Source organism: Centropristis striata, chromosome 18 (assembly GCF_030273125.1).
Source record: "Centropristis striata isolate RG_2023a ecotype Rhode Island chromosome 18, C.striata_1.0, whole genome shotgun sequence".
NCBI classification, from domain to species: domain Eukaryota; kingdom Metazoa; phylum Chordata; class Actinopteri; order Perciformes; family Serranidae; genus Centropristis; species Centropristis striata.
This window is the reverse complement of record NC_081534.1, coordinates 14826248-14842012: the sequence shown is the minus strand read 5'-3', so window position 1 is coordinate 14842012 and position 15765 is coordinate 14826248. Positions and strand designations below refer to the sequence as shown.

Genomic DNA, 15765 nt, shown 5'->3' with positions numbered 1-15765 from the left:
GACTTAGATTTGACTGTTGTGTTGGCCTACATTTCCCTTTAACAACTGTCCTTGAATCAGCTTGTGGGAGGCCAATGAAACGCAAACATGTTTTTGTTTTGTTTCATAGGATAATAAACATCTTAACAACATATGTTGTTCAAATGTGTATACAAATACCATGTAATAAGACTTTAAATGTATTAATTTATATTAAATGTAATAGAGGAAAAGGAGAATTTATTCAACTCAGACACTTAAAAGAGAATGTAGGCAACTGCGAGTTCCCATAATTCACCACTAGAGGGAGCACGACCCAGGCTACAGTATGGTAGACGACATGAAGAAACAACAGCTGAGCCGAGATCTCTGCACTATTGATCACGTTTCACATGAAAAACATTTGAAAATACACCAGAGAAGCCAAACTACTTGATATTTACTCAATTTCTGACGCCTTAACAAAGAAAAAAGTATCAAAAACAATAAAGCCCAAACTGTATAACTTCATATAACTGCTCATATGATTGACTCGGTCAGAAAATAAACCTCCAAGTGTTACTTTATGTCAAAGTAGATGTGTGATGCATCGCAGTGAGCGCTGTTGTGATTTGGACTGTCCCGGGTGTCTGCGGTCCCTCCTCCATCAAGCGTCAGAAACTGGTATAAAACACACGTGCGGCCATACCGACTGCTCAAAGTCGCATATACCTCGTGAACCTGACAGCCTGCGGTCTGCTTCCGCACAGACAATAAAGCGGCACTAGATTTTGATGAGACAGGAACGAGGAGAGATAAGCCGAGCAGCGGGACGACTTAAACCTACCGGACTGAGCACAAGAATGCAAAAGAAAAGTCAGTTTGTGGCGGATAAATGTCACATATGCGGGATAGTTTCTGTTGTTCGGGACTTTGAATTGAGTAATGTCTAATGGGCGAACACACACTTGGATTGGTAACAAAAGGGACTGCCACAAGAAAAACGAATTAAGTGAGGAGTTTTTCCATCATTAAGGAATTTAGAAGCAGCAGCAGCAGGGCTCATCAGTTTGACTAAGTGACACTGACCTTAATCAAATGCAGAGAGAAAGATGCATTTGGGTAAGGCTTTACTGTTTGTCCTCCTCCTCAACTGCGCGACTTTGAGCTCGTCTCTGTCAACTTGTGCCACCGTGGATATCGACCATGTGAAACGGAAGAGGGTCGAGGCGATACGAGGTCAGTTTTTGAGCAAACTGAGACTGACGAGTCCCCCGCACTCTCTGGGACCGAGTAAAATCCCGTATCAAATCCAAGCTCTGTACAACAGCACCAAGGAGCTACTGGAGGAGCTGAGGAGGGATCGGCAGCAAAGTTGCGGTCAGGACAACACGGAGACAGAGTACTATGCCAAAGAGATATACAAATTCAACATGGTGTACGGACCGCCAGAAAGCAGTGAGTATTACGCTTCTCTATGTGGATTAGGTGTCCATCACTTTGTTGTTTCAATGCCAGCAATCAATGAGTCCGTAGTGCGTAATTACGCACCAAATAGAGTGTATGCCTAAAGCCCGTGCCAGCCGGATGCACTTATCTCAAAAGTTCAGCATCAGGTTCCTATGTCATTCATAAATGTGTATTTATAGTAAAAAGTTTAAAAACTAAATCGCTTAGTTTTTAATCTGTTGCACATTAAAGATCCGAGACTCATGTGTGATAGTTTTTCCACAAAAAAAGTTACACATTTTATACAAAACACAAAATTAATAGAAAAATGCAGAATCCATAGAAATGCAAATTGTTTGTACTTCAGAAGTTGCGGGACACAAGAGGTTTCCTATTTCAATTTGAAGTCCATTCTCAGTGCAGAGTATGTGAGCTGTAGGCTTCAAGTCACACTTGTGTGGGAGTAAATTGGACCAGAACTGACTTCCAGACTACTTGTACACATAATCATAATGTAGGTACACGTGTGTGAAACGTGAAAACATCCTTCTAGTGTCAAACTCGTGCCTGAACATCATTCTGCACAGTGAAGCTCAAATATCCAGAAGAAACAATACGCAGATTACATTTTCAGCAAAGGGGGTTTTATATTTATGAACTTAAATTATGCTAGAGCTCTGTAAGGTTTCGTAAACCTGAAAGGTGAACTTGCTGTCCACTTGGAATTTGTGCTTTGTGACTGCAGTGCTCACCAACCTGTTTTAACCCTGCACCAGTGTTCCAGGAAAGTCACTCTCCTCCTACTCCTGACTCCACTCTTCCTCCTTGTTTTTTTTCCTCCATGGATTCTGTCCTTCTCCCCAGATGTTCCCACTTCCTTTCCAGTCAGGCCCAAATGAGAGGGACATCTGCCCAGGCGGATGGGGATGCCTTTAGGAGAAGGAGTAGGAAAAGTTAACAGAGGTGGACAGGAAAAGTTAGATGATGGAAGGACCCCCCCCTCCCCTGTTAGTCTGGATTGAGCGAGGCATCCCTCTCCCCACTGCAGTCAGTCTGTGCAGGAGGAGTGGGCTCCCACACATCACTACCACCCACCTCCTCGTTGAGATGGAGCTTAAAGTGACCCCACTTCCTGTCTTGGCCGGGGAATTACCCACACGGGTGGCCCATGAGCATGAGATCACTTACTGCTCTGCTCAGGTTTAACTTTGCTAAATTGACTGTGAAACTGAGCCGGCATCCATCCTCTTAAACCTGAATGATTCCACTGTGCCGTCATTTTATTGCCTCGAGGTAAAATTAGGTTTCACCAAGCTTTATTTTGATTGTGAAATATTTGTTAAGATTATCAGCAAAGGCCTGTTAGGCTCACATTGTTTTTACTCCGAGTGGTTTGTGCTAAACCTCCATTTGGCACGACTATTTCCTCTATAGAAATAAAAGCTATGAACTGGAGGTGGAAACCCTGTGCTGAGAGGGACATGTGTCAGCACTTTGAGGGAGATTCATGCAGCATGTGGTCTGACTGAGTTTGGATTACTGAGAAAGTAGAATAGGATAAATGCTGTGCGTGTGTAAGAGGCAAAGAGGGCCTCATGGTCCAGAGCAAAGCCAAGACCATTGCATCAGAGTCCCTTTGAAATCAACAGGTGTTTCTCAAAAGACCTATTTTCCCTCAGCAATGTTCTGTTTTGAATCTCGCAAAATAGTTTTGACAAAAACGGCAGGCAGTAGGTGCTTTGAGTTGGTGTGGTGGTTTCAATGCTGAGGCACAGATGGCCTTTATGATGCAAGACATACATACATGCACTTTTTTAATGTTTAATGTTGTGGTCTTTGTGCCTGATTTTGATGTAATTAGCTGAAAAAACGAAGGAGAATAGGGCAGAAAGTTAATATAACAGCACATGTGCTGCACTGACACATCTGTATGAGTGTGCACTCGTCAACATCTCTGCTTCTCAGATACTTAAAATGTCGACAAGCTAATAATATTCCAATTTTTATTCTTTACTCAATCCTAAAACTGTGGTATTGGCATGGCAGAGTGTTTTAATGTGTCCAAGATGATCTCATACTTGGAAATATGCATTTTGTCAATAGCCTCTATATCTACATACATACACTGAGCCCACTCTCTGAGACTGGGTAATGTGATTTTCATATGCTGCAGCGGGCAAGATGAACTATTTTATAGATTGCTGAACTTTCATTCTACTCTGGTAGTAACGATTTTCTTCAGTTAAATGAAACGGATTATAATAATATATTATGGATGCAATGCAGAAGTAATGGCTTTCCAAATATTCTGCATCTTTATCATGTTTGAACTTCCATAGAAAGAAAAAGTGGGACTCAAACTACATGTGAGTTTAATTTAAGTCTGTGTGGATGTTAAGGTCACCTCTATTGTTGCCCCACTTCACAATATTTAATAACAGGTGTATTTTTGTAATTTTTTTGTGCTGCTTTCAGTCCTTTTTCAGCAGCTCTCACACAAATGATGCATTTCACATATACTTTCTTCAGGCTTTGTCAGATTAATTTAGAGATGTGTTAAGACATGTTAAACTACATAATACAAAATACATAGTTTGTTGCCCATAGAAGCATTTTCTGGCGTGTACACGTTTCGCTTGACGTTCAAGTCGTGAGAACACAGGCTAATAATTTATCAGGTTATCGTAATGTAACGCAGGAAATGCAAAGGCATAATGACAGAAAAAAAGATGAGGCTGTTGAGAATATCAACATTTTCCACAGATATTTTAACAACGTTAATAAGAAACTATACAACAAAAATTAGAATATGCTAACTTACCATTGACAGAAAAATGTACTTCCATGGCCTCCACCATTTCTGAAAATGTCAGCAAACACAAGAGATAATGATTCCACTTTAGGAATTACTTTTTTTTGTCGAAGATGTTTGTATATTTTGCTTCTTCTTTGCCAAATGCAACAAACTGTTCCAAAAAACACTCAAATTGTTTGGTTTACTTTTAACGAACCCTGGTTTGCCCAGGTAGCGCAGGTCATTTGGGCTGGATTCGCATTTAGGAGCAGACAAACAAACAGCATGGAGACCCTTAGAGGTAGAGGACTTGTAGTGGGAATGTGATCCGACCTCGATGCAACTGCCAGCTGTAATCTGAAAATTTGAGCTAAACAGCTTGTGTAGCCAGATGCTCTTTGCGATCTGGGATATGGCAGATGTAGAGTAGCAGCTAGCCACAGAATAAACATTCTTTGATATTAATTTGGCATTCTGCTGCTATAGTTTTGTCTGGTATGTTGCCCAAATAATTAGCGATGAAATGAGCAATTGCCGACGTTACGGTTGCTGTTAAATGTCATCGCAATATTTAACAGAGAAATATGCAGAACACAGGACTCCTGTATTTACTCTCTTGCTCCCACCCCAGACACATCTGACCAATAAGCCGAGTGAATGTTCTTGTGCGGTTTGTAGTGATGCATTTTGGTTTGCTTGGATATTTCTGTGCTTGACAAGAAAAACAACCAAGGGGAAAAAGCTCCAAACTCATGATCTGATTTGGACCAGAGAAAACAAACTATAGGTGTGAAAACATGCATACCTTTCTGTAGATGATGGTGATTTTGTTACTTTTGGACAGTCTAGGCTAGCTGTTGATTCCAGTCTTTACACTACGCTAAGCTAACTGTCTGATGGCAGCAGCTTCATAGTTATCATACATACGTGAGTGATACCAATGTTATTGTCTCTCTCTGTGCAAGTAAGTGCATTTCCCAAAACTGTGAACTATCCCTTTAATATCAGTAGAAACTGTGAAGCCAGTGTTATAAAGACACAGCTACCTTAGTGTGCTGCCCCTTGTGATTTTAACAGAACCAGAAGTTTGGCTTTGTGGAATAAAGTTTTGACTCTTAGCCAGTGACATCAATCTCTTTACCTCAGCTAATGTGGGCAAACACACACTCACCTTTTGATACTTGCTGAAAGTAAACTGTTGACCTTTGGTGGATCTGAGGCAGCTCTGTGAACCAACACAAATCCGTGACAGGTGCAAATGAAGCAGAAAGCTGCTGGAAGACTGGCAAATTACTACATTGAGAGGCTGGACTGCAATCATTGGAAAGATTTCCTTTTATAGCATGGTACGCATACAGAATCTGGCATATGTCAATGACTGAGGTTGGGTTGTGGAGAAGTCATCATGGTCAGAAGGGGGGTTTGGGTCCAAAAAGTTGTCAGTGGGACTGAGGATAGCAGGGTTTTTGATACGCAGATACCAGGGAGGTGAAGTCATACTAAGCTCAATAATATTGCTATTTCAATTACAACAGTTTCATTTCCACCAAATATAGACACAATGTGTTCGGGAAACACTGAGGAATTTTGATAACGCAGGCAACCACACTAATCATTCACCATGAGCTGATAAACTTAGTGCCAGCCACTAAAGAGTCAGCAAACCCAAGAACATATTCTAGGTGTGAATGGGTTTATAAGTCTTCTAGCATATAAAAAACACAATTTACTGTAAAACCATGCCATTATTTTTATATTAAAGTTTTGCTTTATTTCAATAGATTGCTTTGCCATCCAGAGTTAGAAATTATTATGTTTGTTGCCAACTCAGTTAACAAAGTACTGTACTTCTTTAGAGCACAAGTGAAATTACTCTGGCATCAAGCAGAAATAAGTTTGATCCAAAGAAACACCTCCCCAACCCACTCTTCTCTTATTCAGCCAGAGAAGTGTTTTTCATAACTGTGTTGTGGATGAAGACAAGCTGAAACAGTTAAGGCCTTATTTAAAAGCATGGCGCAAGTGCATCTGGTAGCATCAAACTCTACTTCTCTAGTTGAAGGTCACACAATCTGGGTGCAAGGTAAAGCACAGGGGGCAAAGGGGTTACATTTAGTTTCTTAATTAATCACATGTGTATTTTGAGTATAAGAGTGCCATCTGCCATTCTGTTTAAAACCCTGCATTGCCATTTAAATAGTTGATTTGGTAAACTGGAGAATCAAGCGATTTTCTCCCTCCATCAAAAACCTCCAATTGACCGCACATGTGTAAATGAACTGTATGAACCTATTAAATTAACCTATTATGAACCTGTTACACTTGTGTGTATAACAAGCAGAAGGTCACGCAATGTGAACCTGTCTGTGTAGGATCATCTTACTATCTGAATAATAAAATAAAATCAAGTCATTTTTTCCTATAGGACATTTAAGACAACATGCACTGACCAAAGTGCTTTACAAACATACTGCGCCATTGACTTTAGACCAGGTTTTTCTTGGTCAATGGCGCAATCGCTTTCTGCTGCCTCAAGATGGCAATGCACCTGACCAAACCTTCTTTCAAGGCCAACACACATCCATGAGAACACAGATGGGCGCAAGTGCATACTTACACAATCAGGGTGCTGGGTGTGAAAATGACCACTGTGTCACTCTGAAACTTGCAATGACTGCTGCGCTGCAACGTGTGTAAGATAGGGCCCTGAATGTTATTAAATATAGCTGAAATAAGTGGTAAATTAATCAATTAGTTGATCAAGAGAAAAATAATTGGCAGCTATAATTGTATTTTCAAAACCAATTAATCATTTAAGTAATTTTCAAGCAAAAATGCCTAAAATTCATGCGTTTTAGTTCTCAGTTGAAATTATTTACATCTTTTTTGTTGTGTATTGTCAGGCGGGGTTATAGCTGGCTCACTTGAACATAAGAGCGACATTGTGAATATATTTAGTTACACCTGTACAGTCAAAATGTCTGCTACAATAAAAGTTGACAGGAGAACTTTTTATTTCAACTGTTGCACTTATATAAAGTAGATCATAATGCAAGTATCTTCGTTTGAGGTCTGTGTTTGGACATAAACTTTTTGTATTACATCAGACCTTGATAAGAATTTCCAAGCCTGTTCTCTCACAAAAGTTTTATTTTATTCTCTCTGCTCCAGACGATCTGCTCTACTGCCCAAAAGGCATCACCTCTAAGGTTTTCCGCTTCAACGTCTCTGCCATGGAAAGGAACTCGACCAACCTCTTCAGAGCAGAGTTTCGAGCTCTGAGGGTGCCAAACTCAAGTTCCAAGAGGAATGAACAGCGGATTGAGCTCTACCAGGTGCGTAAAGGTACCGTTTTTATGTCCTTCTACCAAAGATCAAAAGCAGAGCTCAGCAACAGAGAGATTCAGAGTCTCTTTCCTGGAATGTAATCTTCTTTTCTAGATAGTTCAGTTCCAGTCTGTCAAGAATATATCTTACATAAGCTGGTTAGCAGTTCTTCACCACATGATTTTAGACCCTAATTGAGAAAGAGCGCCAATGATAACCAGATTGTGGTTGCCAGATCGAAAGCCAAAAAGCTCAACAGGCCTGCAGAATGTTAGCAGAACTGGGACAGGGGCACGGTTAGTGCAGCGCTGGCAGCCCAGATCTAATACAGTTCTCATTTTGGTTATGTAGTGGTCTTTAATATTTAGTCCTCAAAACAGTATGCAAAGTTTATTAAGCTGTAAAAAAGGAGCTCTGGTCTGCTGAGTGATAAAATGATGCAACGCACTTCTACAAAAACTTGTAGTTAACGTCATCAGGTCCCCATTCTTCGGTTGTAAGATTCTTGGCATTGAGGTTCCAATACAAGTTTAACTATTGAAATAAAACAAAAAAATACCACCACATACAGATATTCTGTCAGGAGTGATGTCATGACATAACCAAGGTCTATTTTACAATGGGGAAAATGCTTTTTCGTTTTTTTTTGTGTTGCCACTGGAAAGGGCCGCACCGTATCCAGGTCATGACTGCTACATCCAGGACTTCAGAAACTGACGGAGAGCAAGGTGTACCTCAGCAGTTAAAAAGGTCCACTTTCAATACACCACCTAGTGTGTATATAATGTGCTACTAATAAATATTTCCTGGAGATCTCAAGAGCTCAGGCTCAACAGTGCACTTCCTTAGGTCCTCAGCAATACACCCGCCAATCAGATGACATTAATCAGACAAACAGTTGATGAGAAAGTCAAAGGACAGACATGTAAACATAAATACAGACAGAGACTCCTTCCATTGACATGAGAGACACGTCCAACAACAACTTTTATACAACTGAAAACAACCACCAAGGTTTGTTTTAACCAAAAGTTAAGTACTGTATGTTAATATATCAATACTTTTATATGGTGAAGGAATAAAAAGTCTGAGGGTTCTGTAAAAAAAAAAGGCTGTCTGCAGTAAACAAACAGAGAATGAACATTCACCTCTCCAGGTCTATACAACTTTTATGAACTGCTAGATTATTGCTTTGGTCTTGGCACACACATGTATTGTATAATTGCATATTACTGCTGTCAACAACTTTGTTCCCACCAACAACGTAGCAGCTATTTTCAGCAAACAAGCTTCGATAATATAACTATGCTCTACCAGGCCAAAACGCAAAATACAGGACAGAGAAGGCTAGCAACTAGTTAGCTAAGGTGGTGAGTGATGTACGTGGAACAGCTAGTTGGCTAAAGAGCCATATTTTCCCCTCTGCAAAACAAACGTGACTCAGATTGAATGTTTTGTAGGATTTGTTCAGGATGTTTCTTCTTTAACCACCTTCCTTTTTATTAAACCTGCTTAACATTGCTCATGCTAACTTGAGTTTGACGAATACGAACGTAGCAACATCCTGTTCGCTCTTTGTTACATGTTGAAGTGGTTTCAGTATTGAAAGAAAAGTTCTCAGATTGACCATTATCATTATTATTATTGTATCTTTGCAGATTGTGAGACCGAATGAACACATTAGGAAACAACGCTACCTTGCAGCCAAGAACGTGCTGACCAAAGGTACTCCAGAGTGGGTCTCCTTCGATGTGACTGAAACTGTGCGGGAATGGCTGATGAACAGAGGTGAGTCTGAGGTTACTGTAGTCATCAATAAGCTATTTTTACTCCCCATAATAATGTTTAAATTCAGAAATGTGACTTGTATTTCTCTTACCAGCACTGAGATTTAAAGAGGGAGACTGTTGACTTGGGCTTCTTTTTAGAGATCCTCTTTCCTTTGTTTGCCATCAGGTAGTAATCTGGGTTTGGAGATCAGTGTGCACTGTCCCTGCCACACCTTCAACCCAAATGGGGACATCATCGACAATGAGAACGAGGTGCTGGAGGTGAAGTTTAAAGGTGGGCTTCAACAACTTCTTGTCAAATAGTTATTTGTGCCACGTTTTCTTTTTTATCTAATGTCTGAAAATGTTATGCTTACTTTTTACTATGTTAACATTCCTCTTATCAATTTAAATGCAATGCTAGATGTCAGTTTGTATGTGGTAAAAACAATCCAATATTATTTGTATATTTCTTTATCTTCTGATAAAGTCTTTATATTGTTTCCTGATTTATGTTTCAGAGGGCTAAGAATAAACTTGCAATGCGAAATTTAGAAACTAAGTAACTGCCAAACAACTTCTTCTTTCCTCAGTGTTTTCTTATCTGCATCATGTAAACAAATGACAGTGACGACAGTTTTATAGACAATAATTTTGGAAATTGTATGCTCGGATTGAGGGGAATTACAAAAGAAAAGAGAAAAGCCACTAAAACGTTGGTTAAAATGCACCCTGTCTATATAATTTAGGCGTGGATGGAGATGAGGAACACAGTCGTTTGGATATGGATCACCTGAAGAAGAAAAAGGACCCGCACCTGCCTCACCTCATCCTCATGATGATCCCACCGCACCGCCTCGACGCTCAGACATCACGCCGACGCAAGAGAGCGCTGGACACAAACTACTGTTTCTCGTAAGAGATGCATAATTCATCTTTAGTGTGTGAATGAAGTGAGATGCTCGCACATACACGGTAGTCTTTGGGTCACTTCATCAAATCCTTCAAATATCCTTATTTGCAAAGTTGAGTGAAGCCTGTGCTAATCTTTCTTTTTTGAGCTTTTTAATTTCATACTTGTATATAAAATGCATCAGCTTTTACACATATAGTAATATCACAAATGTATTCGTAAGCATACTGCATCTGGTATCCCCCACATGAGATTTTTTAGGACTAAATTTGGGGACTTAATTGCACCTAGTTACACTATTGTTATGCATCTTAATCACAGAAATGTGGAGGAGAGCTGCTGTGTTCGCCGGCTCCACATTGATTTCCGGCGTGACTTGGACTGGAAGTGGATCCATGAGCCCAGTGGCTACGATGCCAACTACTGCTCCGGGCCCTGCCCTTACCTGAGGAGCTCCGACACAACGCACAGCTCGGTAAGAAGAATCCATCAGGGTTAAAAAAAAGAAAAAAGAGGAGGGTTTGTTAGGGGCAAGAAGTTTCCCCACAGTGAGAGTTTTTTGGCATATCCTGATTGTATCCAGATTGAGTTTAGAAAACACATGAAACACTGTTTGAAAGTCAGATCCCAACCACATTTGGTGGAGGTTTAAATGTGATTCCACTCGAATTTCTACAGATTCGTCTCAGGAGAAGAACAGTCCTCAGACAGACACCCTAATAAATTGTCTGCACCAAGACTTGAAAGGCCGATTGTTTGGAGGGCGAAATGACAACCTCCATTTCTCATGACTCCGCGTTGGTAGGCCGCGTTACCAGCATAGTTAGCCACGCCTACTCAATTGGTTAATTTGTTTGCGTTTCTTTGTGACTGTGATTTTTAATAGGTTCATTCGGAATCACCAAGTCACACAACAACAAACAAAACAAACAAACTAAATGATTGAGGTAGCGGTGGGCCAACAACTCCCGCGATCTGTGAGGTGAAATTACTGTTTTTGTCAATGGAGTCTGGTGGCTTTGAAGAGAGCATAGAGCAGTATGTTGCTTTGCTTTCGTTCTGGTACTCCTGACAGCTTATTCACATACAATCACACTTAAAAAAAAAAATCAGAATTATCCCTGTAATCTCCCAGGAAAATGTGTAGTAAATATTTTAGCTCACTTTAATTGTTTATTTGGCCATTAATTAAAGTCTCCATGATGAATTCTCAATAATGTGTCACAGTATTTACAGAATTTCACAAAGTCAAGCAGTTATTCTGATTTAAACTACCCAGCATATCACCAAGAATCAATCAGTGATTAGATACCGAATCTAATACAATCTCTCCTGTGTGCTTTCCAATAGCTGCTGAGCCTGTACAACACTCTGAATCCGGAGGCATCGGCCTCCCCCTGCTGTGTCCCTCAGGACCTGGAACCCCTCACTATACTCTACTACTCCGGACGGACCCCCAAAGTGGAGCAGCTCTCCAACATGATCGTCAAGTCTTGCAAGTGTAGCTGAGAAGACGTGAAAGGCGAGGTAGTACGGCAGGATTTTACTAGGTACTGACGAAAAACCCACGCTCGTTGACTTTTGGACTCTTAGCTGTGACAAATACTTTAACTGACCCTGTGGCCTCATGGCTTAGAACTGAACACCACTCTGGAGGTCACACTTATTTTTTTTAAGGATGCAGATTTTCTTAAAAAAAACTTGAGGTCGTCTTTATTTTGTTTTCTTCTTTTGTATTATTTTCCCTCCCACTCCAGATGAAAAGTAGTTATTTTCATCTTAAAAAAAGTCCAAACCAACCACATGATCTGAAAGCCTTCTGGATTTGTGAAGGTGGACAACACACTCCTAAAGCTAGATTGCAGAGAGCCCTGTTCAAATCTATCTGTGACAAAGCAGGAGCTGCTTCATGGACAATGAATGAAGGAGACTTATTTTGTGGTATATTTTCAGCTTCAAGTATTCCACAAAGGGTTAGTCTCTACATTGTCAGTAGAGCAGCTTCCTGTCTCTAGCCTCGGGATGATATTGTTCATTGTCACAAATACAAATTGTGCTCGACTGAAGAGTCCTTTCAGGCTGGATTTTGCCTTAGGTTCCCTTCCCTTCAAACAGTGGACATTATCTTCAAACACAAAAGGAGAAAGGACAGACTTGCTGCTGTATCCAAAGCCATAGCTGTGGTCAGGGAAAAGGAGAGCCGAGAGAATGCCTGCTGGATTTGCAATGGAAAGTGAATGAACAAAGAAGTTGAGCCAAGCTTTTCTTTTTTTGGCCAGCCAGCAGCAATGGCCTTTTTTTTTTTTTTTTTTTTTTTTGCGGTGCATCTATTAGAATAGATGGAAGAAGAAGAAGAAGAGGAGGAGGAAGAGAAGAAGAGGGAGGAGAGGGGGGGACCTGTATGGAAGCGAAGAACTGTGATGGAAACAAGCCATGAGCACACTGCCATTCACTGGAAGTTCTCATCTCTAACAGGTTCAAATTATTTATAGGACATCAAAGAATATACTGGAAAAGAACACGTGTTACGCAACAGGTTTTTATGGCATTTCTTTTACATTAATAGCAGATTTGGTCTGTTATGCAACTTGTCATATAGTGATTGTTTCACTAACTGGGACATAAAATTGACGTGTATCTCCATCGGTGGAAACACTTTTATATTAAACTAAGGGTACTGTTATATTTCCTTGTGATTTAGAAAAGAATATGCAGCTTTTTGTCCATGTACAAATTAGTTTGACCTGTTGTATGTGATCCAGTGTATGTTTGACTTATTGTATTAAAAGGTGACTATCCCCAGAAAGTTAACTCGGAGCACTTTTCTGCAGCAATAATAGGAATTGTCATGTCATATATCATCCTCTCCTATCAACTCACCTGTCACTCGTCACTCCAGCCAGCTGACAAGGAATCACATAGTCAGGACTTCCCAAAAACACTGCAGTCTTTCATTCCCTCTGCTCCGTCTCTGTTTGTTTTGGTGCTCTTTTACAGTGTGAAGCCCTAATGGAACAAAAAAAAAAAAGAAGATGGAGGGGAAAAGTCATTACATGACAGTGGCTGGATGTACAGTTAGACCTCATTTTTCTCCGAGTCAGGAGAATCATTCTGAATCCCTGTACTGTTTGACATTCACCCAGTCAGAGTCATCTCCACTTTAAGATGACATTTAGGTGACGTTTTTGGCAGTAATATTGTTTGACTGACTTGTTGATCGTGATTGTTATTAAAAACACAACATGCATAATCCTGTATGAGCCCTTTTTAAATCTTAACAATCGCTCCAGCTTTGCATTTATTAAATAATCAAATGTAACCTGTAAAATCATTTAACTCCAAATTACAAAATGATGAGTTTAGCCACTGGTCTTGTCTGCCATGTTGAAATGCAATTTAAAATGCTATTTTCTCATAATGTTTTGGTTCCATACGAACATAATTTTTCTTACTTGAATCTCACCAGTCCCACCTGTTTCCTGCAGAGGTTTTTTTTTCTACCAGAGTAATAAATTCAACTTCTCCTTCTCTGGGATTGCTGCTTAACAGCTTTCCCAGGCAAAAAGCAATTACTCTTATTTTCAGTACACATTAATGGGCAGACATCTCTTTATTCTCTTATTGTTCGTAAAACGGTTGGTATAAATCACACATCTGACAAATGCATTTTACATTTGGTACCACTTTTTTACCTTTTCTTTAAATTATTAAGGAGACCACTCCAATGGACCCTGTGACCTTTGGAAAAGAGCTGCAGAGCATCTGGACCAAAATAAATGTATTATTTCCTAACTTATTGACTTTGGAAATTGAACTGATGGGTTATTAGAAAGTTAAACCCACTGCACGCTTATTCATAAATTACTAGCATAAAACTGCAAACTTGTAGACCTATTTGGAAAATAAAAATACTCATGAACCTTTATGATTTTATTAAGATTTGCAGGTGCAGAATTGATGGCTTATGTTAGATGCATTAACTTTTTTTCATAAAAAGGGAAAAACAAGCCGTTTCTGCCTTACCCTTAACCAAAATGTATTGCTATTTATGGTCTATATAGCATTACCAGCCCATTGCCAGAAAAAACGTGCATTGTACATTTCTGCAAACCACAAATATGTTTTGGCTGTATCGTCTGTGTGAGACGCAATGGGAGTTCAAATAACTCCAATGCAAAACCCTCCACAGAAGTCAGGTGACGTAGTATAACGAGTGTTATGCAGCAGGTCGGGGTGGATAGATGGGTCAAACCGACACCGGACTTTCACGTAGTTGGCCGCGGTTCGTGTCCAAAGTCAGAGCACTTAATGGTTAAATTTCGCAAAAGAAAATAATGTTGGTTCACAATATAGAAATGCCTTCTGGGTCGGACTTGCGCATGCTTTAAACTCACGGTGTGACCGGTACAGGAGGGACATTGGTGCGGGAGACAAGGCGACGCTTCAGCTTTCAAAAAATCTGCATCATGCTCCATCTAAAATCCTCATGCTCATCACTCGCTCAAGCTTCGCTCACGTTCTCAGCTTTGTGTGAAAGTGAAACTTAAATTAAGTAACAAACATGCTTATTCTGACCCAAAGCATGATCTCTTCCTAAACCTAACCAAGTCGTTTTTGTTTGAATTCCCAATGTTGAGCATTTGTTCAATACCGCTCCCGTGGAGCATCACAGTTTGACACATAGGGCTACCCAATACGTCAAAAAGTGACGTCAAGGGTCCTTTCAGTAAAGCTTCATTAGATGACAAGTAGGGATTAAGAACAGGTTGCAGCTTCTTTAGAGATTCAATGCTGTGTTCAATCTGTGGTTTTCAGAAACGCACAATGCCAACATTTTATTCTGGCGACTGGGTTGGCAATACTTAATGTTTTGTTTACCATTAATAAACCCTTATAAAACCTTTATTTAGGGCGGCTGGTAGCATACATTTTATGTCATCCTCTCCACTGGACTGGCATCAGTCACAGATTTGGGGGCGGCTCTGGTTTGAGCTAATATGTACTGACAAGTAGCCAGAGAGAATTCCCTTTCTCTGTGTGCCCGTTATTGTTCCCTGTCACAGTCAATCAGAGATGAACCATGATGGAAGCACAAAGACCAGAGGGCATGACGAGGTCTAAAAACGGGTCAGGGCTTTAATGGCTTTGCAGACAGGCCTGAACTAACAAACACACATTTCTGGTAAAGAGCAGCCGTGCCCCATGCATGAATGACTTTCAGCCTTCTGCAAAAACCAGCGCAAGTCATGCCACTTACTTACATTTAAGTCCATCATTTGTCCCTGCAAAACTGTTCAAGAATAATACAGAGCAAGGCTCTCACAAGTTTTGCATCACATAACTGCTCTGCAACTTTATTTCACACTTTGCTTCTTCAAGTCAGTAAATGCAACCTAAGCAGTGGCTTGGCTTGGGTCTTTCTATTCATGCAAGTAGTCATTTTGGCTCATGTAGCGGCTAGTCGCTTTGTTCAGCACTACGCCACACAGGCAGCTCACAGTGAAAGACCTACAGTAAAACTTACAGTAAGCTGCAGCATTGAGCCACACTTAATA

The 15765-nt window shown here is 40.3% G+C and overlaps 2 protein-coding genes across 4 annotated transcripts in view; one reads left to right on the top strand and one right to left on the bottom strand.

Annotated features, from left to right (window-relative positions):
* The window catches only part of esrrgb (estrogen-related receptor gamma b), a 104112-nt gene extending 101909 nt beyond the window's left edge, over positions 1–2203 (bottom strand). Inside the window, exon 1 of the mRNA XM_059356169.1 lies at positions 2164–2203. The gene's annotated coding sequence lies outside the window, so the exon portion shown is untranslated. The remainder of the gene's footprint in view (positions 1–2163) is intronic.
* On the top strand, positions 690–13460 carry LOC131990930 (transforming growth factor beta-3 proprotein-like). 3 transcript variants are annotated; one of them, XR_009396093.1, is made up of 8 exons: positions 690–1416; positions 7373–7536; positions 9187–9316; positions 9485–9592; positions 10047–10212; positions 10532–10685; positions 11561–12151; positions 12209–13460. XR_009396093.1 is itself a non-coding variant. In XM_059356170.1 (7 exons), exons 1-7 carry the CDS (start codon positions 1071–1073, stop codon positions 11717–11719), a joined length of 1227 nt encoding a protein of 408 aa, XP_059212153.1. In that variant the 5' UTR covers positions 690–1070; the 3' UTR covers positions 11720–13460. The 3 variants fall into 3 exon arrangements, 1 of the variants encoding a protein (XP_059212153.1); XR_009396092.1 differs by having other exon boundaries at positions 12183–13460; XM_059356170.1 differs by having other exon boundaries at positions 11561–13460.
* Positions 13461–15765: the final 2305 nt, after the last annotated feature.

Bases quoted from the DNA above. Each gene is read 5' to 3' on its own strand.
- LOC131990930 (XM_059356170.1), top strand. From the start codon at position 1,071: ATGCATTTGGGTAAGGCTTTACTGTTTGTCCTCCTCCTCAACTGCGCG. The intron at 9,317-9,484 runs GTGAGTCTGAGG...GTTTGCCATCAG, and splicing joins GGAATGGCTGATGAACAGAG to GTAGTAATCTGGGTTTGGAG. The intron at 10,213-10,531 runs GTAAGAGATGCA...TCTTAATCACAG, and splicing joins GACACAAACTACTGTTTCTC to AAATGTGGAGGAGAGCTGCT.